This window comes from Pseudophryne corroboree, chromosome 2 (genome assembly GCF_028390025.1).
Source record: "Pseudophryne corroboree isolate aPseCor3 chromosome 2, aPseCor3.hap2, whole genome shotgun sequence".
NCBI classification, from domain to species: Eukaryota; Metazoa; Chordata; class Amphibia; order Anura; family Myobatrachidae; genus Pseudophryne; species Pseudophryne corroboree.
Window position 1 is genome coordinate 571,637,571 of NC_086445.1, and position 27,210 is coordinate 571,664,780.

General features: G+C 41.9%; 1 protein-coding gene across 5 annotated transcripts in view; it reads right to left on the reverse strand.

The window, feature by feature from the left end:
• DLGAP3 (DLG associated protein 3) overlaps positions 1-27,210 on the reverse strand; it is an 856,617-nt gene that overhangs the window by 146,512 nt on the left and 682,895 nt on the right. Inside the window, exon 7 of one of the 5 annotated variants that reach the window (XM_063954416.1) lies at positions 14,514-15,722. The exons of the other annotated variants lie outside the window; for them this stretch is intronic. Within the exon in view, the coding sequence (XP_063810486.1) occupies positions 14,566-15,722 (1,157 nt within the window). The 3' untranslated portion in view covers positions 14,514-14,565. Of the gene's footprint in view, positions 1-14,513; positions 15,723-27,210 lie in introns of those variants that run through there. 5 annotated transcript variants of the gene reach the window in all.

The following is a 27,210-nucleotide window of genomic DNA, read 5'->3' on the forward strand; positions in this document are numbered from 1 at the left end:
CCTAGATGGGCCAGGTGTTTGTGCCGCACACTTGTGTCGCTTAGCTTAGTCATACAGCTACCTCATTGCACCTCTTTTTCTTCTTTGCATGATGTGCTGTTTGGAGCCTAATTTTTTTTAAGTGACATCCTGACTGCCATTGCAATGCCACTCCTAGATGGGCCAGGTGTTTGTGCTGCACACTTGTGTCGCTTAGCTTAGCTATCCAGCTACCTCATTGCACCTCTTTTTCTTCTTTGCATCATGTGCTGTTTGGGGCCTATTTTTTAAATATGCCACCTTGTCTGCCACTGCAGTGGCACTCCTAGATGGGCCAGGTGTTTGTGCTGCACACTTGTGTCGCTTAGCTTAGTCATCCAGCCACCTCAGTGCAACCTTTTGGCCTAAAAACAATATTGTGAGGTGTGAGGTGTTCAGAATAGACTGGAAAGGAGTGGAAATGAATGTTATTGATGTTAATAATACCGTAGGATCAAAATTACCCCCAAATTCTGTGATTTTAGCTGTTTGCATGGTTTTTTCAAAAATCATCCAGATCCAAAACCAAAACACGAAAGGGAGGTATTGGCAAAACCAATCCAGATCCAAAACACGAGCATGGAACCAGAACCAAAACCAAAACACGAAAAGTGCCCGCTGCACATCTCTATATGCAGGTTCTGGGGGAAAAGTTAGGAATCTAACTAATTTAGTTTTTCATCTAAAATTTGGAGTGTACCCTCAACACTCCTGTGTGCTAATTTTTCTGAGTCGGTCCTGGGTCAGGATAAGAAAACGATTATCCTTTATTAACTGTTATTGTAACTATAGCTGAAAAAAAAAGTTATATTGTGAAAGTTATATTGTGCAGCTAGATTTTCCCTACACCCACTTTTTGGAGGCAGTTAAGTCACTTTTGCATAAAACTCTATACTATGAGAGGGTGGTAGTCATGTGACCGCCGGTCAGCTGACCGACAGTCACATGACCTCCTCCGTGAGCCCGACGGCTCACTATCCCGATGGTCGGCATGCCGACCAACAGGGACTATTTCCACTCGTGGGTGTCCACGACACCCATAGAGTGGGAATAGAACCCGTGGCGACCGCAGGTCGCCACCGAGCCCGCAGCGTGGCGAGCGCAGCGAGCCCGCAAGGGGCTTGCTGCACTCGCCCCTCCCCGCCGGGATCCCGGCGTCGGTATGCTGCCGGGATCCCGGCGTCGGTAAGGTGACCGGTGGTCGGGAGACCGCCGGTCACCCGTACTACACCCCTATGAAGGACACTTTACTGTGTGTCATAATGTGTAAGTAGCAGTACTGTGTGATGTACTGTGTGATGAAATGTGAATAAGGGACACTAATATGCATTGTAATGTAAGGGGCACTACTGTGTGGAATAATTTGAATTGAAGGTACTTTTGCATGGCCTCACCCCTTCCCCACGAGACCACACCATTTTTCACTGCACGCTCCTGCATTCTTACATTTTCAATTAAATGTCACGCCTAAAACAGTTACATGACTGCACTTGAGTCACATGCCTTTTCAATTCAATTCAATGCAATGTTTGAATAAATGTTTATTATTATTTTACACCTTTTTTAAATGTAATAGCTTTACCTGTGTAACATCTGAGGTGGTGTGAGTGCAGCGTGCCTGTAGTGTAGTAGGTTTGCCTTTCTGATCTCAAAATCTTCAACTGTAATTGGAAGTTTATCTCCTACTTGACCAGCAAATTGAATCCTCTATTTCATGGAATTACTTTTAGTCTTGAAAAAGAGCCCTGTCATCCACAAACAAACTTTGGAAGTTTTAGTTTTGTAAAAGCTCTTGCTTCTGAGGAGAGTATCCCACCCCTCAACCGACCCCATCCCCATTAGGGCTGCTTCCATAAATTTCCCAGGCTGGTTTTTCAACTCAGTCCACCCATTCTTATGCTCATTAATGCCCACTTCCATTGCCTTTGTGAGTTACGCCACTGGAATGAGGAGGTGGAGTGTTAAGAGCATGCTGTGTAGGATGGGGAGGAGCAGGAAAGCATGAATTTGTGAGTTTTGTCTCAAAAGGGATTGTCGTTGTGGCTAGTATGGTCAGGAGCAGGGTGTTTGAGAAATTTTACTTTGAGAGATCCTAATAATTAACCCATACCTCCCAACATGACCTTCTCCAGGAGGGACAAAATGCTCTGCTTCTGGACTTTTCTCATAAGGTATTATTGCTGGCACCTGTTTTGAACAGGTAATGGATAAGAAAGGTGTTTCAGCACCTTAGCATATGAATTACAGCCACCACAGAGAACAATAGTTGAGAGTCCTCAAGGTGTTAAAGATATCCATGCTTGTGCATAGGTGGTTTAATCAAACTGACTGATGTACTAATGAAGTTACCTGTGCAAAGCATGGATAGCCTTGAAACTTGGACTGTTGTGGCTTGAGGACTGATTTTGGGAACCACAGTGGTAAGGCATTTGAATGCAAGCACAAACAGCAAAGTAAGCATATTGCTATTGCACTAGGGCCTAAATAACTATTTGTCACAATTCAGTTTCATACTATAGTTATTAAATAAGTCTAAATAATATGTAAATAAACATACAGTATACATGTAAATAAATATATACACGTAAAATTAATACAGAATATAAATCCATCTAAACAAAAATTCTGCCTTAAGTTAATATATAGCATTCCAAATCAACATGATGTCAATAAGCCTCTAGCCAGAGTTGTTAGCAAACCAAACAAGCACACTAATGGGCAAAACCATGTGCAATGCAGGTGGGGCAGATATAACTCTCATTGCACGTTACATCTACCCCACCTGCAGTGCAACGTGGTTTTTCCTAATTCCTAACTTTTTGGGTTTGTTAACAACTCTGAATAACCCCCAGTGTGCGTAGTATTTCACTACATCCTTTTTACCATCAACAAAGGCATATAGGATTGAAGGTAAGTAGATTGATTACACGTGGAGCCATATTCAAAAATACAGCTATTTGACTCTTTCTTGCCAAACCCACTTAATCTTCTAACAGAAATCATCAGTAATTTTCTCTACTATTTCCCTAGTTTCTTTATTAAGGCAGTGCATCCACTCCAGCCTTTCATTTTATTCCCCTATTCATATCACTTAGGGGCCTATTTATCACACTAAAGTCATGCCGTGACCTTATGGCCACTCATTGTCAGCATTGTAAATTCCATAGAAGTGATAACCATAGCGATCTACTGTTAAGGTCTTCACCAGGACAGCATCTTATTTGAGCTGCTGTCTCAACACAAGCTCATTGGTAAATAGCTAAGAAAACCATTCCTTGTTAACAGGGACTGACTATGCATTTTAAATAAATAGGCCTTGTGCTATATTACTGCATTCTTCCAAGCCCCTGGTGTTGCCAACCAGTTTTGTCACTGTGCCACTCCTACTCATGTCCCTCAATTCCCAAGTATTGTCTATACTTCATATACAGAAGTTGGGCTTCATAACCAGTACATCTGGCAGATGAAAACACAGTTTACAAACACAGCTCACCATTTCCACCACACAGTGTGGAGCTTGGTGTTGCAATGTGTACATTGGCTGCCTACACTTACTTCAGTGAAAACACAAAAGCAGATACACTAACTACCACTATGAGACTGCTGACTTATTTTTTCACGTAAACTATGAGCCATGGAAGAAAGAAAGTGCATACACCATGCAAGATCAGGTAAGCAGGGAGGTGAAATAATGTAGTTATATCTGCTGCAGCCGCTTCAGCTTTACGGCAATGTCTTCGAAAAGATGGGGCTGGCACAGGAGTTGCAAAAACTATGGCATTGTGCTGTCTTCAGGACCATTTTCCCAAAGACATCGCTGGATCCACTGGCAGCAGATATGGATAGGGTTACTGCAACAGGGGGGCTGGGGGTAGGGGTGCAGCCATGATGTTAAAAGGTCTCTGTACACGGCTGTGATTTGTGACGGGAAGCTTGTAAAAGGGCATATGGAGAGGCCATGTTCAGGGGAGGTGCTCTCATGATGTACTGTACTGTAAGAGATAAATGAAGTGGATATTTAGTAGGTATTGTTTAAACACATTAACTATCCATAAAATTGCAGGTGTAAGTTGTGCCCTAAAAAAGACACATTTTGCACATTGCATAGCTGGGTACATCTCAAGATTAACGCATCTCAACAATGGGTTGTTGTCATCTGACTGTCATTTTTCCTTGAAAACAAAGTTGTCCTGTACTTGCCAGACCTCTACCTCCTTTCTTCCACCTCTCCAAGTTAAGGAATTGCAAGCTCAAAATGCAACTGAGTCTTCATATGGATTGAAGCTTTTTCTGTAGCTGTGTAGTACGAACATTATCTTACACAAAACTCTACATCAACTCTTTGATGTAAACAGAGAAATATTCTTGATATTGCACTGGTGTACCCAGCTAGGGGGAGGCATTCAATTTGCCGGATGTCGGTATCCCGGCTGTCCGGATCCATGTCACCACCCGATGGGGAATATAACCCTGTGGCGACTGAAGCATGGCGAACACCCGCGAGGAGACAAGATGCACTCGCCGCCGGAATCCCGGCTGTCAGGATCCTAGCGTCGGTCTCCTGACCGCCAGGATCCCGACAGCCAGGATATCATACTGATCCCACTAGGTGTGCACTTTGACCCTCAACATACATGCCTATTTTCCAGAAAGGAGAAACCTGAAGGCTACCAGCTCTTGTCTTTATGCACTGGACACCTCTTTACCTCTTTATTTTGTATAATTATTAAGCTCGCTGGCTAAAATGAATTTTTTTTTTTTTTTACTGCTCCTTTCTATTTTGTCGACTGCAAGAGACATTCCACCTGTCTATGTAAGCTAATGTTTCTGCATAAAATACTATTCCATAAACCTATGCAGTTTGGTAGGCCCATTTGCGCAAATTGAGGTACGTGGCATATCAAACGCTGCATTTATGCCATGTTGGTTTTTCAGTGAGGATGATATATTAGCATGACACAAATATGAGTCAGATATTTGTTATCTAACTTGTACGAGACATGTCAAATTTAGTTGTGTATAAGGTACCAGGCTGTTGCACTGATTTTAACCTTTTGGCAATGTTAGCAAATATCTCTTCCGGTCACCAGTGTTAGTAGATATAGAGATATGCAGTTGTCTTCTATGTGATCTCTGAGCTCCTGTCTTCAAACTGTTAAGGTGTGTACACACGGTATGATCTTTTCTTCCGATTCTGACTATATAGTCAGAATCGGAAGAAAAGATAGTGCAGATCGCAAGGTGACAGTCACCTTGCGATCCCGATCCGATGCCGATGCGTGGCCCCGTGCGGTCGGCATCGGCCGAAAAAATAGGCTGTGCAGGCAAGTCAATCCTGACTATCTCTGTAGAAGAGATAGTCAGGATTGACACTTAGCCAAAATCGCACAGAACGAGGATCGCAAGCACACCCATTATGTGCTTGCGATACTGGCTAAGTGCCGACCCGCCCCCCCGTCGCACAGTGAGAATCGGATAAGTCCGAATCTCACCGTGTGTACACGGCCTAAGATATAAAATGGTGAATACCGCCATCTTGGAAAATACATTTTCATCCTGTACCTTAACCTTGTTGGTTTTCATAAACACTATAATAATTCTACTTGACAAAACCTTTTGGTACATATTTTTCTTTCCTTCTACACACCTGCTCCACAAATGTTTTAAATTCCTGTGTATCAAAACAGTAAAGCTAAAAGGTTATAGGGTAGGGATCATTGCAATGGTTTCATTGCTTGTTATATTTCTGTTATGCACTTTATAATTGTGCCCCATCTGCTGAGCTGACACAAACAAAGGGATGCATTATCCAGTTCGGAACGTACATATACTTATTCATCAAAATGTTCTAGTGTCCTCTGAGATAGCAAGCAATTTAGTTAAGAGTCGGATGAGCATTAAAATTAGATGGATCATCCAGGTCAATTATTTAACATTCTTTGGAGATGTTTACTTGAAAGATCTACAGTAGAGCTATAATTTAAACAGGTCTGCCTGGTTTAACTGTTTGTGAGCAGGAAGAAGCCAGCTTCCCGTCACATCTGCAGAACTGTGCAATTTGTGGTTTTAGACCAGATGCAGCAGATGTAATTGGCCCCAAAAGATATGTTAACTCACTATGCTCAATGCACTAGACCAGTGGTTCTCAAACTCGGTCCTCAGGACCCCACACAGTGCATGTTTTGCAGGTAACCCAGCAGGTGCACAGGTGTATTAATTACTCACTAACCCATTTTAAAAGGTCCACAGGTGGAGCTAATTATTTCACTTGTGATTCTGTGAGGAGACCTGCAAAACATGCACTGTGTGGGGTCCTGAGGACCGAGTTTGAGAACCTGTGCACTAGACCAGGGGTTCTCAAACTCGGTCCTCAGGACCCCACACAGTGCATGTTTTGCAGGTAACCCAGCAAGTGCACAGGTGTATTAATTACTCACTGACCCATTTTAAAAGGTCCACAGGTGGAGCTAATTATTTCCCTTGTGATTCTGTGAGGAGACCTGCAAAACATGCACTGTGTGGGGTCCTGAGGACCGAGTTTGAGAACCTATGCACTAGACCAGTGTTTCCCAACCTCGGTCCTCAAGGCACACTAACAGTCCTGGTTTTAGTGATATCCAGCCTTGAACACAGGTGACTTAATTAGTACCTCAATTATTTTGATTTAACCATCTGTGCTGAAGCCTGGATATCACTAAAACCTGCACTGTTGGTGTGCTGTGAGGATCGCGGTTGGGAATGCCTGCACTAGACGATGCAGACTGCACACACACAAAAGGAGACTTTAATACACCATTCACCAGATTAAAAGTCAGGAAGTGACAAAGTTCAGTAGAATTAAGCATAGGTAGGAATCCACTTATTTTATGTTCTTTTATGCAGATACACCAAATGCCATAAATCTTCCTGACTAACGTACTGTAGATCCTTTAAGAACTCATTGCTCAGGCTTTTCACAATATGGAAAATAAAGAATATCACAGACCTATGGATTGATGAAACACATTGCTGGTGCCACAGATAATTATAATTAACATCTGCTTGCGGGTGCCTCAGCTGGTATATGAATGGCCTTGTAATTCGCTGGAGATGAGGATCGGAGGATTGGTATACAGCTGTATGCCAATCTGACAGCTTCTGAAACACTGGTAAAGGTCAAAGTATTGAGATTTCCTCAGCTCATTTCCTTTTCATAATACATATTGATTCAGACCATCCCCATGCCACTGGCTTATGGCTTTAATTAGTAGTTCATTGTTTAGGCCTTACAATTAAACTTTCTATTTCTTCTAATGGTGTACTGACAATATGTATCAGGCCTATGATGCTTTACCTTATTTCAGCCCAAATATCAAAAAAAACATAGAGAGAGAAGAAGAAGAAGAGAGTGGGGCTTATGAGTAGATGAATATTAGTCAGCCATAGCTGCTCCAGCATTGTATGCACAGAACTATGGGCCTACTTCATGTTTGTACACAAATGCAATTGCGATTTTCTAGGCTATGGAGCTGCTAATGTTAGCAAGTGAAGCTTCAGGTCCGAAATGAATAGAGACATACCGTAACCACCGTAACCATCGCAAACTCATTTGCAACTGCATACACATTCCCAGCCTACACGTAAAAATGAGGAACACTGGGGCTAAGGGTTGGTCTATGGCTACGTAGACTGGACACAGCAGTAGTAACGCAGATACCATGTTTTTGCACGCCCGAGCTCGCAGCCGTCAGCAGATACACTTCCCCCAAAATACGCCTGCATTTTCCCAACTACTCTCCATAAACTCACAGTTGACACCTCCAAACGGTCACTTCCTGTCAATTTCCATGAAATTCTCATTGCATGTGAAATTGAAGCAACACATTCGCGCATGTGCTGCGATTGCAATGCGCCAATAATCACCCTGTTGCGTGACAATCTGCCATTGCGTACAAACATGAATTAGACCTAAAATGCGGATATTCGCCCATATGCTGTGTTGTATACATCTCTATAGCGGCACCGCCTCTGTAAATGCAAGCTTAGTTTGATACCCATCATCATTATCAGTGCACAGCGTGGCATACCAGTAGCCCCTGTGGCTTGTGGGTGCTGGGGGTCTGCTGGGGCCATTGTTATGCAACTGCCTGAGCCTAGAGAAACTTCTCTGTGGTTCCATGACACCTGCGTCCATTCAAAATGTCTCTCGCAAAATGGACAGTTATTAAGGATGCTAGAGGAGGTGGTGCCATTTTTGTAGGGACATTTGTAATGGGGACAGGTGTGACAGGACCGCAGACCTGCAGCAGCGGACAGACAGGGGGGATACCCTGACAACGAGCAGGACAGGAGCTTGGGTGGGGTGGGGTGGGGTGGGGGTGGCGCCTAAGTTATAGTTACGCCACTGCTGCACACCTGTGACAATCCTATCCTTTGTGCAAAATATCCATCTGACAACAGGTGTAATTACGCATACACAAAACTCTGCATAGCCCACAACTCCATCGACAACTTACTGTAGCTTATGCTTGAAACCCCAGTTACTACACAGTTACATCCCTTCACCCACAAGTGGAAATCCGATTACAACTCAACATTGCATAACGTGTATGCTTGCAGTGTCATAACAAGCAACATATGTCCTCAAAATTGACTTGTATTCACCTCTATATCAGCTCCAGTGAGTGTAAAGATAGACTAAGAGGTATATTTACTAAAGTGAGGGTATTTAAAAGTGGAGATGTTACCCAGAGGTTAAAGTGAGCCGGAACGGGGCGGAACTGCCTCCTCCGGCTCACCTAACCCACGCTGTCAGCCGGCGGTGCAGGGAGATGCTGGGCGCCCGCTGAGACTTTATTTCCAGCGGGCGCCCGTCTTCCTCTTCACAGCGGCAGCCGGAGCTCACTCCTCAGCTCCGGCTTCCGGCTTTTGCAGTGTGCGGTGTGCGCTATGGGAGAGACGTCATGACGTCTCTCCCATAGTTCCGAGGAGGAGCGGGCGGCAAGGAAGAAGGACGTCAGTGGTCGGATGCGGGAGCGGGGCTTAAGGTGAGTATATTGTGGGGTTTTTTTTGTGTGCAAGCGGTTGTGTGTAAGCGGCACTCCGATAGGGGGCATACCTACAAGGGGCACTACTAAAGGGGGCATACCTACAAGGGGCACTACTAAAGGGGGCATACCTACAAGGGGCATAACTAAAGGGGGCATACCTGAAGGGGGTTTACCTACAAGGGGCACTACTAAAGGGGGCATACCTACAAGGGGCATAACTAAAGGAGGCATACCTACAAGGGGCATAACTAAAGGGGCCATAACTACAGAGGGCATATCTACAGGGGGGCAAAACTAAATGGGCCATAACTACTGGGGGCATATCTAAATGTTGAAAAACGAAAGGGGGCATATCTACAAGGGGTAAAACTAAAGGGGGCATATCTACAGGGACCAAAACTAAAGGGGCATACTGTCCAGGGGCCATATCTACAGGGGGCAAAACTAAATATGGCATATCTTCTGGGGGCAAACTAAGGGGACATATCTACAAGGGGCATATCTACTGGGGACATAACTAAAGGGGGCATATCTACTGGGAGCATATCTACAAGGGGCATAACTAAGGGGGCATATCTACAAGGGGCAAAACTTAAGGGGGCATATCTACAGGGGGGCAAAACTAAAGGGTGCATATCTGCTGGGGGCAAACTAAAGGGGGCATATCTACAAGAGGCATATCTACTGGGGACATAACTAAAGAGGGCATAACTAAGGGGGCATATCTAGAAGGTGCAAAACTAAAGGGGGGATATCTACTGGGAGCAATACTACATGGGGGCACTACTAATGAGGGCATTGCATAAGGTCCACTTCATAAGGGGCATCACTTCTGGGGACATAAGGGGCACTACTACTGGGGGCACTGCATAAGGGGCACCAATACTATGGGCACTACAAAAGGGGCACTACCACTGTGAGCACTACCATTACAGTGGGAATTGCATAAGGGGCACTACTACTGTGGGCATTATTTGTATTTGGGGTGCTACTACTGTGGGCTTTCTGTATAGGGGCACTAATCTGTGTCATAACATGAATAAGGGTCACTACTATGTGGTGTAATGTGAATAGGATTGTGCTACTGTGTGGCATAATTTGAATTGGGGATACTACTGGGTGACCACACCCCTTTCTTTTTGAGACCACACCCCTTTGTGTGGTGCGCGCCACAGGCGCACGGACGGTGTGGGGGATGTGAGTTCCACCACCTCCCTAGGACCACTTTAAGCACTGATGTTACCCATAGCAACAAATCAGATTCTACTTATCATCTATCTAGCACCTTCTAGAAGATAATAACTAGAATCTGAGTGGTGGCTATGGTCAACATCTCCACTTCTAAAAACCCGCACTTCAATAAAAATACCCGTAAGAATAACAGTTTCTGGAGGTAAGTAACCTTAGTGGAAATTAATTTTCCCTGAAAAATCTAAAATACATATAAAGAAAGAATTGTCTAAAAAAAAAAATCAAAATAGAACAATAAATAAATAATTCAACAGTCTAATGGTGTGTACACACAGTGAGATTTTTTCTTTCGATTTTGACTATATAGTCAAAATCGCAAGAAAAGTTAGTGCAAATCGCAAAGTCTTATGCACTTGCAATCGCGATTCGATCCCAATGAGCGGTCCCGCCAGGTCGGTATCGCAAGAAAAGATAGACTGTGCAGGCAAGTCAATCCTTGCTAGATCGGTGTACTATCTAGTTCATCTCACATGTCAATTACATCTCACATAAGCCAAAATCTCACATAAGCCAAAATCGTAAGCACACATAGTACAGATCTCAAGAAAAGTTAGTCAAAATCGGTGGTGCTGGGCTCCAGGAAGTTCAGGGGAAATCACAAAGTGAAAATCGGGCATAGCAAGGATCTCACCGTGTGTAGACACCATAACAAATATAAATTAGGCACAACAAATTATAGTGCAGACACAATTTAAATCACAAATAAATATATGAGGTGAACTCATAATATGAAGATCGTAACAAGGTTTATACAGATATCATTTTTTTTTATGTAGGTTTTATTTTGGTAGTGGCACAGCAAGCATAGGGCCTAATTCAGACCTGATCACTCCTTTTGCAGAGGTCTGCGATCAGCTAGCCGCTGCCCATAGAGAGTGAAAACCCACCCTGTGCAAGTGTGCGAATGCGCCACTTCGCCAGACAGTGGACATCTGCAAATCCGTTCGCAACTCACTCACCATCAAATGATTTTCCATTCTTTGTAGTCTGTGTGTAGCCCAGGGCTTATTCCTACAGTGTGAAAGAAACAGGCTGATCGTTCCCAAGCATCTTGAAGTCAGACACCCGCCCTGAAGACGCTTGGGAACGCCTGTATTTTTCCTGACACTCCCAGAAAATGGCCAGTTACCACCCACAAACATCCACTTTCTGTTAATCACCTTGCATACGCCTAGCGATCAAAATTTTTGCACTATTCTGTCGCTGTTTGGGCTCGCGCGTGGGCCTTGCGGTGCATATACATGCACAGTCATTCGATAATCGTCCGCTGTGTGATTTCGCACAACAGCGATCCGGTCTGAATTAGGCCCATAGTTAAAAACATATGTTACAATCTTAGGCTTAGCATTGCAAGTGAGACGCGCCCACTTGGGGGAAATGTACTAAAAGTCGATTTTGACTGACTTTGATCGATTTAAAATCGGTGAAAATCGCTCAAAATCGATGTTATACTTCCATGACTAAGCCATTTATTAATATTTAAAAATGTATATAAAAAATCACCCAGTTAGCAAATGTGCATTTCCGTTGCAGCCCATAGGTAAAATCCACCACTGTCTGCCACCCAAAATTTTATTAATTATACCATGAATAGAATTGGTGCCCATTTCACTGTCCACTTGGTTTTCATATTTCCCCTTCTTCACTTTGCTGCACACTCTTTCCAGGGATGTAAAGTGTTTGATCTACAGTGGCCTAAAGGTGTGAGAATAAGGTATGTTCACTGTTACAGGTTTGGCATGAAGTCAGAACCTATTGATAAAGTTGTGCTCCCAAATTCCTAACACTAGTGAAAAAGGGGGCTACAAGTAACTTTGAATAAGGCATCTAAAATATGTGATAACTATGAGTATTAGGATGAAGTAAACCAACTCCTAGACTGATTTGAAGTGAATGACACTTTTAAAAGAACAGCCTCTTGATCTCATGGGTCTTGATGCTTAAAATGTGAAAATACTTTAAACTTTTTGTAAAAGCCTTTATTAAATGTATTTGAATAGACCAGTGGTGGCCAAAGCATCAATTGCAATCAACTGGACGACCATGGATAACAGACGTCCAGCAACAGCCTGCAGCATGGTTCTTATTAGCTCACTGCTACTTTAGTGGCTGGTTATGTTTACGGTTAAGTGTAACAGCAGCAGCCAGTAAGAATCAAGGTGATTCTTATTGGCTGCTGCGCTGAAGTCACTGCTGGCTGTGCCTGCTGGGAATGTCTGTGGTCAGGTGTCTCAGCAGCAGTGAATAAGAATCATAGGATTTCTTATTGGCTGTTGCACCGGGTGTGGTTCGTTTTAATCGACAGTATCTAGGTCGACAATGTTTAGGTCGACCACTATAGGTCGACAGTCACTAGGTCGACATGGATGGAAGGTCGACAGGGTTTCTAGGTCGACATGTGCTAGGTCGACAGGTCTAAAGGTCGACATGAGGATTTTTTTTTTTGTCGTTTTCTTCGTAAAGTGACCGGGATCCCAAATTAGTGCACCGCGTCCCCTCGCATGGCTCGCTTCGCTCGCCATGCTTCGGGCATGGTGCCTTCGCTTCGCTCGGCACACTTTACCGTTCCAATCGTAGTCCACGTGGATCGTTAAGTATGAAAAAATCCCCCCCCCCCAAAAAAATGTGAAAAACTCATGTCGACCTTTAGGCCTGTCGACCTAGCACATGTCGACCTTCCATCCATGTCGACCTAGTGACTGTCGACCTATAATGGTCGACCTAAACATTGTCGACCTAGACACTGTCGATCTTCAGACCGGATCCCGTTGCACCAGTGCACTGCTTGCTGAAGCTGCGGCTAGGTCAGGTCAGCCTTCTGTGTAGGGCTGCGGCAATTTAATGTATCTTTTTTTTTTTTTCTGTCAGGGTACAATTATGTTTTTTCTTTCTGTGGAGGACAATGTGTTTGTTTGTTTTTCCTGTGGAGGACAATGTGTTTGTTTGTTTTTGTGTGTGGGACACTTGTTTTTTTTCCTGTGTGGGGGCTAATGTGTGTGTGGGTGTGTTTTTTTTTCTCTGTGGGGGATCAATGTGTTTAATTACTGTTGGGGCCAATGTGTTTGCTTTATTCCTGTAGAGAGGCCAATGTGCTTACTCATGGAGATCACAGAGGATTTGTAGCTTTTAGAGAATTTCACCAATCCAGATGTCTGGCTGCCCTTGCAGTAGGCTATGGGGAAGATGTGCTAAGCCTTGGAGAGAGATAAAGTAGAGAGTGATTAAACTACCAACCAACCAGCCCCTAACTGTAATTTTTCAAACACAGCCTGTAACATGACAGTTAGGAGCTGATTGGCTGGTACTTTACCTCTCTCTACTTTATCTCTCCAAGGCTTAGTATATTTCCCACTATATGCAGATAAATGCAGATCAAAATATAAAGTAGGAAGGCATCAATACTTTAAATACTTTATTCAACACTGAGGTAAACATTAAAATGTGATATCTGGATAATGAGTTCACCAAATATATTTATGTATGCTTAAAACATGTATGCATTCTGAACGTTATTGGCTATTTCCCCCCCCCCCCCCCTTTTACAAAGTTTAGCACCATCATTGGCTAAGGTATAGCTTTGACTTAAATTTGATCTATAAATTCAAGAATAAAATCTTTACAGCTGTCCTCAAAATTTCCCACTGATTTGCAAAATTGGCAGTTTAGATTTTTACATTAAATTACTTTTTTTTGCACTTTACACCATGTCCTGTAGAGCTAAAGTTTTGTGGAATGGACTGACCCGCATCTCCCCACTGTACAAGTCAATGCGTAATACAACAGTCTCAATATTTTGCAGCCAATACAGAAATGAAGGGGAATACAGCCACCCCATCAAAGAGTTTTGTATGGGCCTTTTCTTATATGATTTGTTTCTAATCGACAAACAGCTTTTATATTGTGAGCTTCTACAAATCAAATTGTTGTAATGGGCCTTAAGTGATGTAATCCGTTATAATCAGACAAGTTTTACAACATCACTTTAATATTCAAGCATGAATCCTGTGAAGACAGCTCTATTATAAGGATTAACATACTCTACATTGGTAATAATATATAATAAAAAAACATATGACATCTTTTCTTGGAGTTTTGGATCCATGCCTGAAAATAGTGACAGAACTCTTCTGTCGCTTTTAATACACTTTTGAAAGATTTTCAGTAGCATTGTCTCATATTAAACTATAATTTATAGCAATGAAAAAAGACACATCCTTTTTGAATACCTTCTTTATTGTTGTAAAACATGAAAAAGGCCAGTTCTTAATTATCCATGGTTATCCCCAATCACTAGTTTAGGGTGAACTCGGGGGCGGCCACGAGGTTGTCCCCTCCTGCGCAGGGGGCCGATAAGCCGGCTTCCTGCCCAGGTGGGGTTCTCGTTGCTGCCCCTGGCCATAGTGCTTGGCATAGAAGACCCAGTTCTTGGATCCTGCAGAAAGAACTGAGCAAAAGAACAGGGCAAAGTGGCAGAGACTGAAGAAATGCGTGTCCCTCTTGGACGTGTTAGTCCTCCACGAGCCCTTCGGCCAGTAGTGGTGGTACCACTGCATGGTGTACCCCTGCCTTCAGGAGTTTGACCCTCATGAGCAATTGCTCTCTCCTGTCTTCTCTTTCTAAGTTCATCTCGGATGTCACCAAGCACTCCAAGTAACTGGCGGTGAAGCTCCCTATCTCTTGCTCTCTCCTCTCGTTGACGGGTCATCTCTTCTTCTTTCAAGGCCAGCTCTTGACGGTACAATTGATCTCTTAATTTCTCCAGCTGTAAAAGGCGATGGAGACTAGCTCTCCAACGAGCTCTTCTGTCATCTTTAGCACGAGGGCGTCCAAGTCTTCTTGGCATGGTAGCACTAGAGGCTTGGTCACCCTCGGGATACTCAGAGGAAAGAAGGGATTCATTACAACTGTGTTCACTGCGCTGAGAAGAAGCAAGTTGATGGTCTTCTTCCCCATTATTATCTTTTCTGTGGTCCTGCATCAAGGGCCAGACCATTCCTCCAGGCAAGGAGCCAATCTCAGTTTGCTGACTGCCTCCATCTCTTTCAGACTGTGTAGACTCTGCTGAATCAGGAACCCTGTCAGATGGTGGAATATCAGAGTCACTCTCATCTCCCCAGCCTGTATGTGCAGAAAGATAGCACAAAGGATCTTCTGTGGAAGAGGCTAGGGGCCCAGGAGACACACGTCTGAAGGACTGCTTGATTTGTCTCCCCACAGTGAGAGACACACGCACCTCTTCCTTTGTTGGTGACCAGTGCTCTAGATAAGGATTAATAATCATTCCTTGGCACCTTCTACTTTCTAATTCTTGATCTTCTGTATCCCCTTCTACGGATGTAGTGCTATATGTGACCAATGTACCACTTCTCTGGGGTGGTGACAGTGCTGACCTCATGGGAGACCTTTGATTTGGCAGTGATGATGCTGTAGAAGTAAAATAGAAGAGTTTGAGAATCATATGGCATAATGTAGGAGACCATACAGTACATCATTACAGAACTAACATTTTATTGCTTTGTACTCAGCCTATTCCCTTGCTAACATGTCCCTTTTTTACACAATGCATTGGAGAAGTATTTCAGTCTAGCATTTGGTGTTGGGTGTATAGTTTCGTAGAAATATGATTAACTCTTATTATTTGTATATAGATGATGACCAGACCATTATGCATGGGAAAATAAATCTGTTTATTTACCTATGTACTTAAATAATTGTGTTCAGACGAATAAGATGAAATGTGGGGCAATTAATGAAAATGAGTTGTGTGTTACACTGATTACAAATCCCAACTGGTAATATTAAGTATGGTTTAAGGAATTGTAGAGAAATTCCAATTGCTCTCCAAGAAACCAAATATATGCTCTCTTTTCTACATTGAAGGACTCAACTGTCTACGTATAATTTTAAAGCCCTGCTTTGAATATCTGGTTTTAATGGAATAACAATTTGCTAGTCTCTATTGCCATGGTGGTGTTGTGTTCTTCAGTTTACATGGCATAATCATGTTCCTGGCAGGTATTTAAGTGACACAGGTTTATTGCAGACTTTTTTCCCATGCAGTTGCCTGAACTGCTCTGCCTTTAGCCCCTGCTGTTGCCTACAGAATCCAGAAAGGAACAATACAGGGAGCGTGGGCCTCGGCTATGGATCTCAGGGTGCAGGACCTTCAGCAGAAGCTAAAGAAGAGGGTTGCCTGGAGTTGCAGTATTGGATGGGGTGGCTGGCGTCATAAATGAGGTTTTGTGTCAGAGCTGGGAGAAAATAACATTAATGCAGCTAAAATACTGGTGAATACCTATTCTACTGTAACATAATGTATAAGGTATAGGAATAACTAACAGATCTAAGTATAGCCTTTAGTAAAAGGAGGTGTAACCTCAACAAGGCAATTAATCACTCTCAGCTATTGCAGCTTTAGATGAAAGCAGGCCATCTCACATTAATAGTACACCATAGTAAGTGTATTACAATGTAGTATAGGTGGTTTTCTTTACAGTCACAACTGTTTGTTTTTCTTTTAAAAGGAAACCACATATGGGGATTATGTGGCTCTGATTTTTGTTTGTTTTTTCAAGCCATAAAAAAAAATTCCAGGTGAATCTATCAGCTACCCCCCATATGGGACTGGGAATTTCCAGCTGATGTACTAATTCTTCCCTGTCTCTTCTAAAGCTACAGATATGGTCCTGAGTACAATGCATTAAATTGAAGTCTGTTTAGCTTACCTGGATCAGCTTTGACGCCTTCCAGCTCACCCACCATCCTGCACAACATGCAAGAAAGGAGGACCCTTCCCTCTTACTGGGTTGGGGGGTTATGAGCAGGGTGGCCCCTCCTGGCAGCCCTGATGGGGAAGCTCCTCTTTAAATCTTGCCGAAGGTCCAGGCACCCAATGTCTTGTGTTGAGACTCTTGGTACATCATGAATAGCCGAGGCCGCAGGATCTGTGTTCACAGCTGGGGCACTCTTGATATTCATTGGAAGGGGATTAGCATTTTTTATATTTTATGGAGGGTAAGGATACAGACTTATTGTGTGGAGGTTTTATGTAATGACTGTTTTTTTTTAAACAGTTTACAAATAAGATATTCTAAAAGAGGGGAAATGATTGCAATTAATGCTGTATTATCATGGTTTGCATCTCATGTTGACCACACCTTTATTCCGAAGTTGTAGGTGGTCGCTAAAATGAAACAGGCTAATACTATGAAAAGGGAGAGGCAAGTGGCATTGACAGTGTTTGTGTTTTTAACAAAACGTCTTGTTTGTAAAGCTTCAAAAGTAATATATCCACATTTTGTTCAGAAGTCACTTCCATCCTGATCATAAAACAATATACCAGTAAAACTACTTTCCAGTTGAAAAACAAATACAGAAGCCTTACAATATTCCTACCTATGGGACAGATTTATCAAAGCATGGAGAAAGATAAAGTGGAGAGAGATCAAGTACCAACCAATTAGCTCCTAAGCATCACTTTACAGGCTGTGTTTGAAAAATGACACTTAGGAGCTGATTGGTTGGTACTTTATCTCTCTTCACTTTATCTCTCAACAAGCTATGATGAATTTCCCCCTATAGTCACTTAATGACTCACTTGTTCTAACACAGCTGTGCTCAAGTTGGAATTTTAAAATATGTCCACAATAGCACATTAAAGGCTAGTTTGAAATGACATTTCCATAATATAAATGTATGTCCCACATTCTGCAAGACACTCTTAGGGTGTCAGGACAGACAAAGTCATTCCAAGGTATATAAAACATATTGCAACACAGTTTGGTGTAATGCATCTTTACAATATTAGATAAAAAGTTCAAATGCAATTTAGCACACAGGACCCTATTCAGGTTGGCTGGCAGTGTACCGAACATCGCAATTGAGCAATTTTCAGTACACTGCGCATGTGCTGCGGGCGATTAAAAATATGGCCACGATGCACCTGCCAGGGTTCGTCCAGAATTGCTGTTACCGCAATATAAATTGCGGTCACAACCTCTGGACAGCGGGTAGCATGCTGGGTGGCCTTGCCCTGCGCTGGGCAGCCCCCACCATGTGATACAAACAATAGCAGATTCTGCTTTTTAGCAGAATCTGCAATACAACCTGAATAGGGTCCACAGACTGAAGCAAAGGTTTGCCCAACTGTACATGATGGTTGGGTATGGGATACCGGCAGTGAGGATGCCATTGCCAGCGGTCAGAACGCCGGTCTTCTGACCGCCGACACCCTGTCCGTTGGGATGCCAACTACATCCCATACAGGAGGCTGTAGTAACAGCCAGGCACAATGTATCTCTGAAGTTTAATGTTCTTATTTTGGGCTCTGTACAGCAGACATACCTTTATGTCTCCTTGCAGAGTCAACTTTAATGTACCAAGGTACAGTCCACAGTTTCAGTATACATATTAAGTAAGAAGAATATAACAAATTCATTACAACACACAACGGATATTTTATACAATAATAATGTAGCAAATAAGACAGGCTGGTGAGGAAAAAAGACTGAAGTTGTACAAAAATGGAACAAAACCTACAGAACATTTATTACATGTGATGCCACATAAACAATAATATTCCACATTTCCATGCTTAGCCTGTCATGTACTAGACATGAAAACAAGGATCAATTTTTGCTGGAAAGCATACTGGCAGGAATCATTCTACCCGTTTAGATCAGCAAGCTTTAACTCCCTCATTACAACTACTACATCTTCCAATCACGCCTCACAAGGAACTAATCTAATATTGTGGTAAGCACTATACATAATCAGAAGAGGAGTACAAAGCGGGGGCCTTGTCTGGGGCACCAAGTGCACCTCTCAGAAGAGCTTCTAATACCCATTCACATCAGCCTTGCAAGCCCTTATGCCCTAATACCCATTCACATCAGTCTGTCGCCCTTTTCTATCACACTTTTCACCATTATACACCATTTCAGTTGTAAAATACAGGGATGACAGGAAAAGGCAGGAGCATGGGTCGGCATGGCACTGCGGCTTTTGGATAATGGTATCTATGGTACAGCAGACAAGTAGATGTTTATGCAGTGGTTCCTATGGACACCGATAGCTATCGGAGTCAAGCTTTGAAACTTTTAGTGTTTGGAGCTAGAGAAATAGCGCTGTTGCAACATTTCCATACATTTCATTTATCAGCAACTATTTATATTTCACCAGTGTTGTGCTTTGCAATTGGGTAAAATAACAGTAATACGAGTAGACCAGACAAAGGGGGTATTCAACTTTTCGCCAGTTATTAGGTTGAATTTACATATGACCTATTCAATGCCTGTGCCGTTTTTTCGAATGGTCGAAAAATCCAAATTTGCCGCCGCTTTTGACCATTTTAGGCACAGTTTTTGCCCATGCCGATTCGACAAAAAAATCGGCATGGGTGAAAATGGATTCGAAGATAGGCGAAAACGCCCGCAATTAAATATCCTGTGTCGAATTAGTGCCCTTTTTTTCGACCAGTCAAACAAACGGCACTTAATTGAAAACCCCCCCAATGAGGTAAGAGGGCGCTGCTCACATTCCATAGGGAAATAGACATTTGTTATATGCGGATAAGTGCAGCATATTGCAAATGGTCCAGCCAGATTGCAAAACTTCTTGGTGGCCTAGATGATCCAGTCACACAGCAATGTTGGCCTGGGTTCAGTGGCTTGTATGAAAATAGAAAAATAATATATGTAAGGTTATGTTTGGTCTGTATAAAGGAAAGCTAGCCGGGTAAAATAGTCTATGGAGGTTATGTAAGCAGAGGCGTAACTAGGGTTTTCGGAGCCCAGGGCTAGATGAAGAGTAGCGCACCCCCCCCAAAAAAAAAAAAAAACACAAACAAACCACAAAATTAAGTATGTGTGCAATGGGCTTGGCCACGCACCAGAACTTATTGCTCTGTCTCATGTGAGATATGGGCATATTGTGGAAATATTTCTTAGATTTATGTGACAGGATTTGGAAAGAGATTGAATGAGGGGAACAAAGGATAATTCCGGGTCAAGGATGACGCCTGGGAAGTGAGATTGTGGGGTACAGATGATTACTGTGTATCGACAGGGATGTCAGGAACATAACTTTTGTTGACTGGTTGAAATGTTATTAGCTACATTTCTCAGAGATTAAAGTTTGAAGTGGTGAGAAGACATTCAAAATGAAATGGCAGAGGGACAGTCCGTGACACATGTCAACACAGATAGTGAAAGATCTAAAGAGTATAAGTAAATTTGGGTATCAACTACACAAAGAGGATACTGAAAGCAATATTAGCTTATTAGCTAGTTTTCCAAGAGCGGTGACCTCATAAGGTGGGTCCCTATGGGCTCTTTGATAGATAAGACCTGGATAAATGTATATAATCTGTCAGTATTATGGCTGTTCGGGCCCACCGGATAAGGTTACCGTGGCATGGTAGGTGCGCTCACTTGTGAGGATATATTTACAAGAGGAGAGGTAGAGCAGGAAGATAAGAAGAAATCACAGCACTGAGGTCATGGGTTCGATTCCCACCATGGCCCTAACTATGTGGAGTTTGTATATTCTCCCAGTACTTGCGTGGGTTTCCTCCGGGTACTCTGGTTTCCTCCCACAATCCAAAAATATACTGGAAGGTTAATTGGCTCCCAACAAAATTAACCCTACTGTCAATGTGTCTGTGTGTACATGTGATAGGGAATATAGATTGTAAGCTCCACTGGGGCAGGGACTGATGTGAATGGGCAAATATTCTCTGTACAGCGCTGCGAAATATGTGTGCGCTATATAAATAACTGGTAATAAATAAATAATAAAGTATAATACTAGGGTTCAGGGAAGGATTGAGCAGGCCTTTGGCTGAGAAAGAGGATGTAATTTCATGTCTGATGTATAAAGATGCGAATGTGGTCCAATTCTGCCATTAACTCTGAACATATTGCAAATATCTCCTACGTAATATATGGGCTACATAAATAAGACTTTTAGTTAATTAGTGTTAGTTGATTAGTGATAATAATGCAGAACTACTGTTTCTGCATTATAGAACAAGTTGAAAGACATGATAAGTAGGCCTCTGTAGCTCTTAAAAACTCTTTAAATGAAAAGCTAATATTTTACGACTTTTCTTATAATACACAAGTGATGGTAATGTTTCATAAATATATACAGTATATATAAATATATATCATGGAAAAAATCTGTCTCTCAATAAATATTATTAACAAATAAGTGGAATTCTGGTGCCCACTGAACACACTGTAAACATAGTGCTATAGACATACAAGCACATGGCAGTGGCACGCAAAGAAATAGACAACAAAAGCAGGTCTCTTGGTCAACGTTTCAATGAAAGATAATTTTCATCAGGAAATTTGCTGTTTTAGCAAAGCACCAGTAAAGGTGCAGGGTGCATCTTCCCCTTTAAAAATCAGGCAGGGTGTGGTGCCCTGCTAAAATAGGCTAGCGTGAGATATATATATATATATATATATATATATATATTGTCGAAGTCAAAAATATTACATAGAAAGAACATACAGACTCCACACATATAAGTCGCTATACTTGCAAATACACGCAGCGAGCACAGCAATATATGGTAACATACGCATTTACACGGACATGCCACAGAGATGGATTCGACACTTATTTCATACAGTACATAATTATAATAATATCAAGCGCCAGACATCATAATGATTTAAAATTATATAATGGAGTAATGTCATGTATGTGTATTATTGGAACAAAGCAAGATACACCTGTCATATTTGGTATTAAAGCAAGCAGATTAATATGTAGATTCATTTGATACTTGTTATTAATTGGTAGGACATTGCAACAAATAGTTATGATTAAATGTATGAAACCTAAAATCACTTTTATTAGAACAATAGATATTCCAAACAGGTGGTTGGCAGGAAACTCAGGCCAGCCCCTTTTGATGTCTTCAAGGCTGAACCTGTTTAGCATACGAACAGACCAGTGACTCATCATGAATGAGAAAGTTCCCTCCCCCAACTAGATAACACATTACAGAGACAAACAGGAGGGAGTTGCTGTTTTGTCCCAGACGATGATGGAGGTGCATCTAGACCAGTTCCTGCATGATTTTACAGAGAGAGAGATATGGAGGGACGAATTTATATGAGAAAGATATGGTAATTGTATCGCTTACTGTATGAATTGCAACCATGTAACTATATGTATACTGTACATTGTAATATATTGAATACATATCCTTTTAATAACAAATATATACATCAATGAGCTTTGGAACTCAGATAATGTGTGGGTGTATTGTTTTCTCTTATGGGATGCAGTGTTTTGCTATGTGTAGCGCACATTCATGGCACATGGTAATAAGAGGTGCAGGTGTTACCAATATATATTAGAGCGGCCATTTTAAATATTTGTTAGAAAGCAATTTGGTATTTACAGATGAGGGCTCGTCCACGATATCACAAACGCGGCTGTGATCAACCGGCTCCGGTGGATGCATCGCGACGCTGATGAATAACATTCACGTGTATTGTTGTGTTACCAGTAAGCCAATGATATGAAAATTCAAAGGACAATGTGTTTCTCATAATATTTAAGATGCTAAAGCGTAATTTTATTGTTGCAAAACAAAGTTCAAATAAGTCATATTGTGTTTGATTCAGATTGGATTGTTTATCTAAGTAGATTTAAAAGTACATTTAAAAGTTGCTGCATAGCCTTGATATAGGTTTTTTTTAAACTCAGGCCTAAAATAACTTCTGGTGCTTGTATAATGTGTGATTTCTTTGTGACAAAGGAAGCCGCATGGTCTGTCCTCCATTTTGGACTAACCACATGGCCTGTCCACCATCTTGTGTAAACTTCATGGATGTGGAAGGGGGAGGAGCAGTGGCCATTTTATGAAGGTCATTTTCTAAATAGGTGATTTTCAGTCTGCTCAGAACAATACGTTTCCTTTGTCACATCAAGCCCCATTTATGAGTTACCAATGCATTTATTTAACCCATGCCATAGCCAATTACAAATAGTTTCAATTGGGCCTAGTGAGAGTAAATGGTGAGATAAATGCTTGGCTTGGTGTAAGAAATTGCACACAGATAGAAAAAGGAAAGAAAGAGTTTTGTTTTTGTTTTTTTTTCCTTCCAAGACTTGTAGAATCTGCTTACTAGGGAGGATAGCCATTGAAATGCAAATTAACCTGTGTAACGGCTTTTTTTAGCAGTGAAAAGCACATAGCTTTGATAAACAAATAAGAGGTAAGGTGTCACATAGAAGGCCAGTGAATGATACATCTATATATTATTATAATTATGTGTATATTTATATCAGTGTATGTTCTGCAAGATAGCTATCCAATCTGAATAATATCATTTAAATTATAGATTATTACAGTCATTATAGATCTGTGTGAAATTGGATACATTTGTTGCTATATAGGTAAATTTGAAATAACAGTATTTAAGGAAGTAAGTGTAAAGACACAAACGCAGTTCTGGCCTGGTTGTTAAGGTTTATACAGAAAAAAACTGGGTGTTGTGTTAAGTGAGCGATTATAGTTAGTATTGCTCACATTTATAGAGAAGTGTGGTTTGTTGAATTGAGGACGTACATTGTACACGTGGTATGGACAAAGACAGGTGAGCGCACGTGGCATAAAAGACACGCTTGTCGTGTGGTTACGCAAAGTGCGTAAGAGTGCGGGCACTAAGTACAAATTACACAATAGTGTCGTTTAGTTAAAAGGTGGGACAGTAGACATGCTACAATAGCACACAACTACCCGGTTTCTAAAGCAGATTAGTAAAAAACTTTTGTTTAAACTGTATTGCCTCTGATGGTAAAGCTGCCAATCAGAACGAGTGAAAATTTTCTGTACAGAAAAACAAAGTGTATTTGAGTGAGCGAACGTAGGAGTGAGTGGATTTGAACCCCGGAATTCGGGATCCCGTCGTGTGGTACACCAAGTAAGTGGAGGCTTGGTGGCGTGAGGCGGCTGACTCACGTTAGTATAGATTGAAATATGCAAATCGTGAAGAGATTTGCAGAGGAGCGTAATAGGGAATTGTGCATTGTGTAGTATTGAAGTAAAAAGGGTTTTTTTTTACGCTCCGGCTGAAGGGTCGCAGTGTGTACATCGACCCGTGGTTGTACGGCAGATAGGTAACAAGTACCTATACGCTGTGCGATTGGACCGCGAATTTGTGGGTGCGATATAAAGCGCAACTTGATACCCCTTTACGAGCTTTTGCGTAAAATCGCTGTATCATTAGCGCTGTGTAGAGCATACGCAAGCGTGATTTGTGTATAAAAAGTGTATAGGGAGTTTTCGCTGGTCTCTCTCAGGAAAATCTCCAGCGGTGGATATTTGCTGGAAAAGGTAAGTCACTCCTAACACTTCCAGTAAATAGAAACCAATAGGGCCTCACTAGGTACGCGGTGGTCACTATTGGAGTGAGTCGTGGTACTCAGCGGAGACGGAGTGGGTGAAAGTGCTCTAAGAACTTTCACTGTCTATCCGTGTCGTGCATTGGGGATTGCGTAAAAGGAAAAAGTCTGCGATGGGATCCAATTGCACAAGCGGTGGACGTATGGTAGCCAGGGTTCAGGGGCCCAAGGGGTCAGCGAGGTTTGTTATGTGTGGAAAATATGGTCCACACACTGAAGACTTTTTGTCTGAATGGGTACGTATGACTGACAATGATAGGGTATCATTCCTTGGGATGGGCAGCTTTGAACCAGAGGTATTGCAGAACTTAAGGATAAGGATATGTCTGATAAAATCCAGAAAACAAAGGGTCAGACATACAAATTGTTTAAACCTGTGGCAGCAAGAGGGGTTAGTGAGTTTGATCCTAAGGTATTGCAGGTGGTATGTCTAACCAAAGTCATATAAGACAAGAATGGAAATATAAGAACTGTTTGAACTTGTAGCAACAATAAACAAGTAGGAAGAAAAAGAGAATGCAAGTACACCGCCTTATGTAGATGTGGAAGCAGTTACAGCCCGCATACAAACTATAGAAAATAATAAAAATATGACTATAACCTATATATGTACTAATGATTGTTGAAGTTTTATTTAGGAGAAGGTGACCTGATTGTTTTCAGCCATTTCTCATGTACCCAGAGGAGTATCCAACCGGTAAAAGAAGAGCAGTAGCCTGCGGGGGAAGTGGCTGAGACCAGTGGAACTGGTAAGTATGGTATCATTCGTGTACATATATAGTAAAACCCAAATATAAAACAAAAAAAATCAAGAAATTAACGTCAGAAATGGAGAAAAACCTGTCCGCACATTAGTATTTGCCAGTAGGAAAGCGGACAGAGACAGGGTAACCCCCGGGTATTTCTTTCAGTTACCATATAAGAAGTATTAATTCCTAGTAAAGCCCCTAGTCAAGATGAGCTCGGAAATGTTTGTTGGACCATGTACAGACCCTTAATAGGGATGAGAAGGATTGAATGAATACTTCGCATGACCTAGAAGCTTGTTAAACTTTTTTTTTTTTTTGTCTTTTGCAGTAATAGAAAACTCTCCATCTGGATAAGATCACTGGTAAACATTAATTCGGCAAATGGGAGGTGGCTGTCTCTGTGCTAATGGACAGGCTCAATAAGGCATTGAGGGTCAGGGTGCAAAACTGGAAAGGGGTCACAGTAGCTAATCTTAGAAAGTGTGCTATTGAACATCACAAGAATAGTGCTAGGCACAGAGAACAACAGGTGGAGAGGTTGAGGACGGTAAGTATACTGGCACATACAGGAAAGACCCATCAGTCCAAACCCCAGATCCTTAATGGTCAATAATTTGTTACACTTGTAGGAAGGAAGGGCATTTTGCCAGAGATTGTAGGAGTAGTAGAACACATAGTCAATATAGACCCCCTAGACAGAAAACACAAGCCACATTATTAAACACATAGACAGAAACAAGGGACATATAGTAAGGAATCATGAGCCATATAGAAAACACAGATTCGGGCAATGGGAGTAACAGGAACGGTGCAACAATACCCTTTGAGTAGACCTGCAGAGATAACGATAGGGCCCTTGCAAACCAAACATTCTTTTCTGCTGGCTGCATCGGCTCTGACTAATCTACTCGGCAGAGACTTATTGTGTAAAATGCGGTGTGTCATATATTGTACTCCTGAGGGTGTCTTCTTGGATATACCTGAGAACCATGCTCAAGAAGTACAAGATATACTAGACACCCCTCAAAGACTAATGTTACATATCACTGTTCTAGATGCATGTCCATCACAGGTAGAGGAAATTATCTTACAGATACCGGGTTCCCTATGAACTAAGGATGGACAGGACACTGGATTGATGGCTGGGATAGTCAGAGTTCTACCCAAACCCAGTATATCTCAACAGCACGATAACACCAGTATTACTGCAGTGTGCCTTGTCATGCACAAAGGGTGGAGGAAGGATGAGAATACTGGTGAAGAGAAATTTTGTATAGACACTGATATGCCTGTTGGTGAATGGCAAACCTGACATTTTCTTTTTAATTTTCTTTTTCTTTCTCTCCTCTAGAGATGTTTCTTTTTTCTTTTTTTTTCTTTTTTTGAGTTATGCTCATGGTACTCTACATTGCAAACACACAATGACTTCGTACAGTTAACACCCTTTAGGAATTATTGTTATGTATTGGTGTGCACTGATGTTTTCTCAAACTGGGTAGAGGCATTTCCTGCCACCACGGATGCTGCTGTGTTTACCGCAAAGAAAAATTGCACAGAAATTTGTGTGTAGATAATGGTACCCCTAGAAGTAGGAGCAAAGCTTGAAATTGTACTATTGTGATCATAGATACTGCCACTAGTATTATGTAGCATCGGAACCACTCTCAGATCTTCACTTAACGAATCACCCTCTTCGAAATTTGTTTTTGTTTTGGTATTTGTGTCTTTTTGGG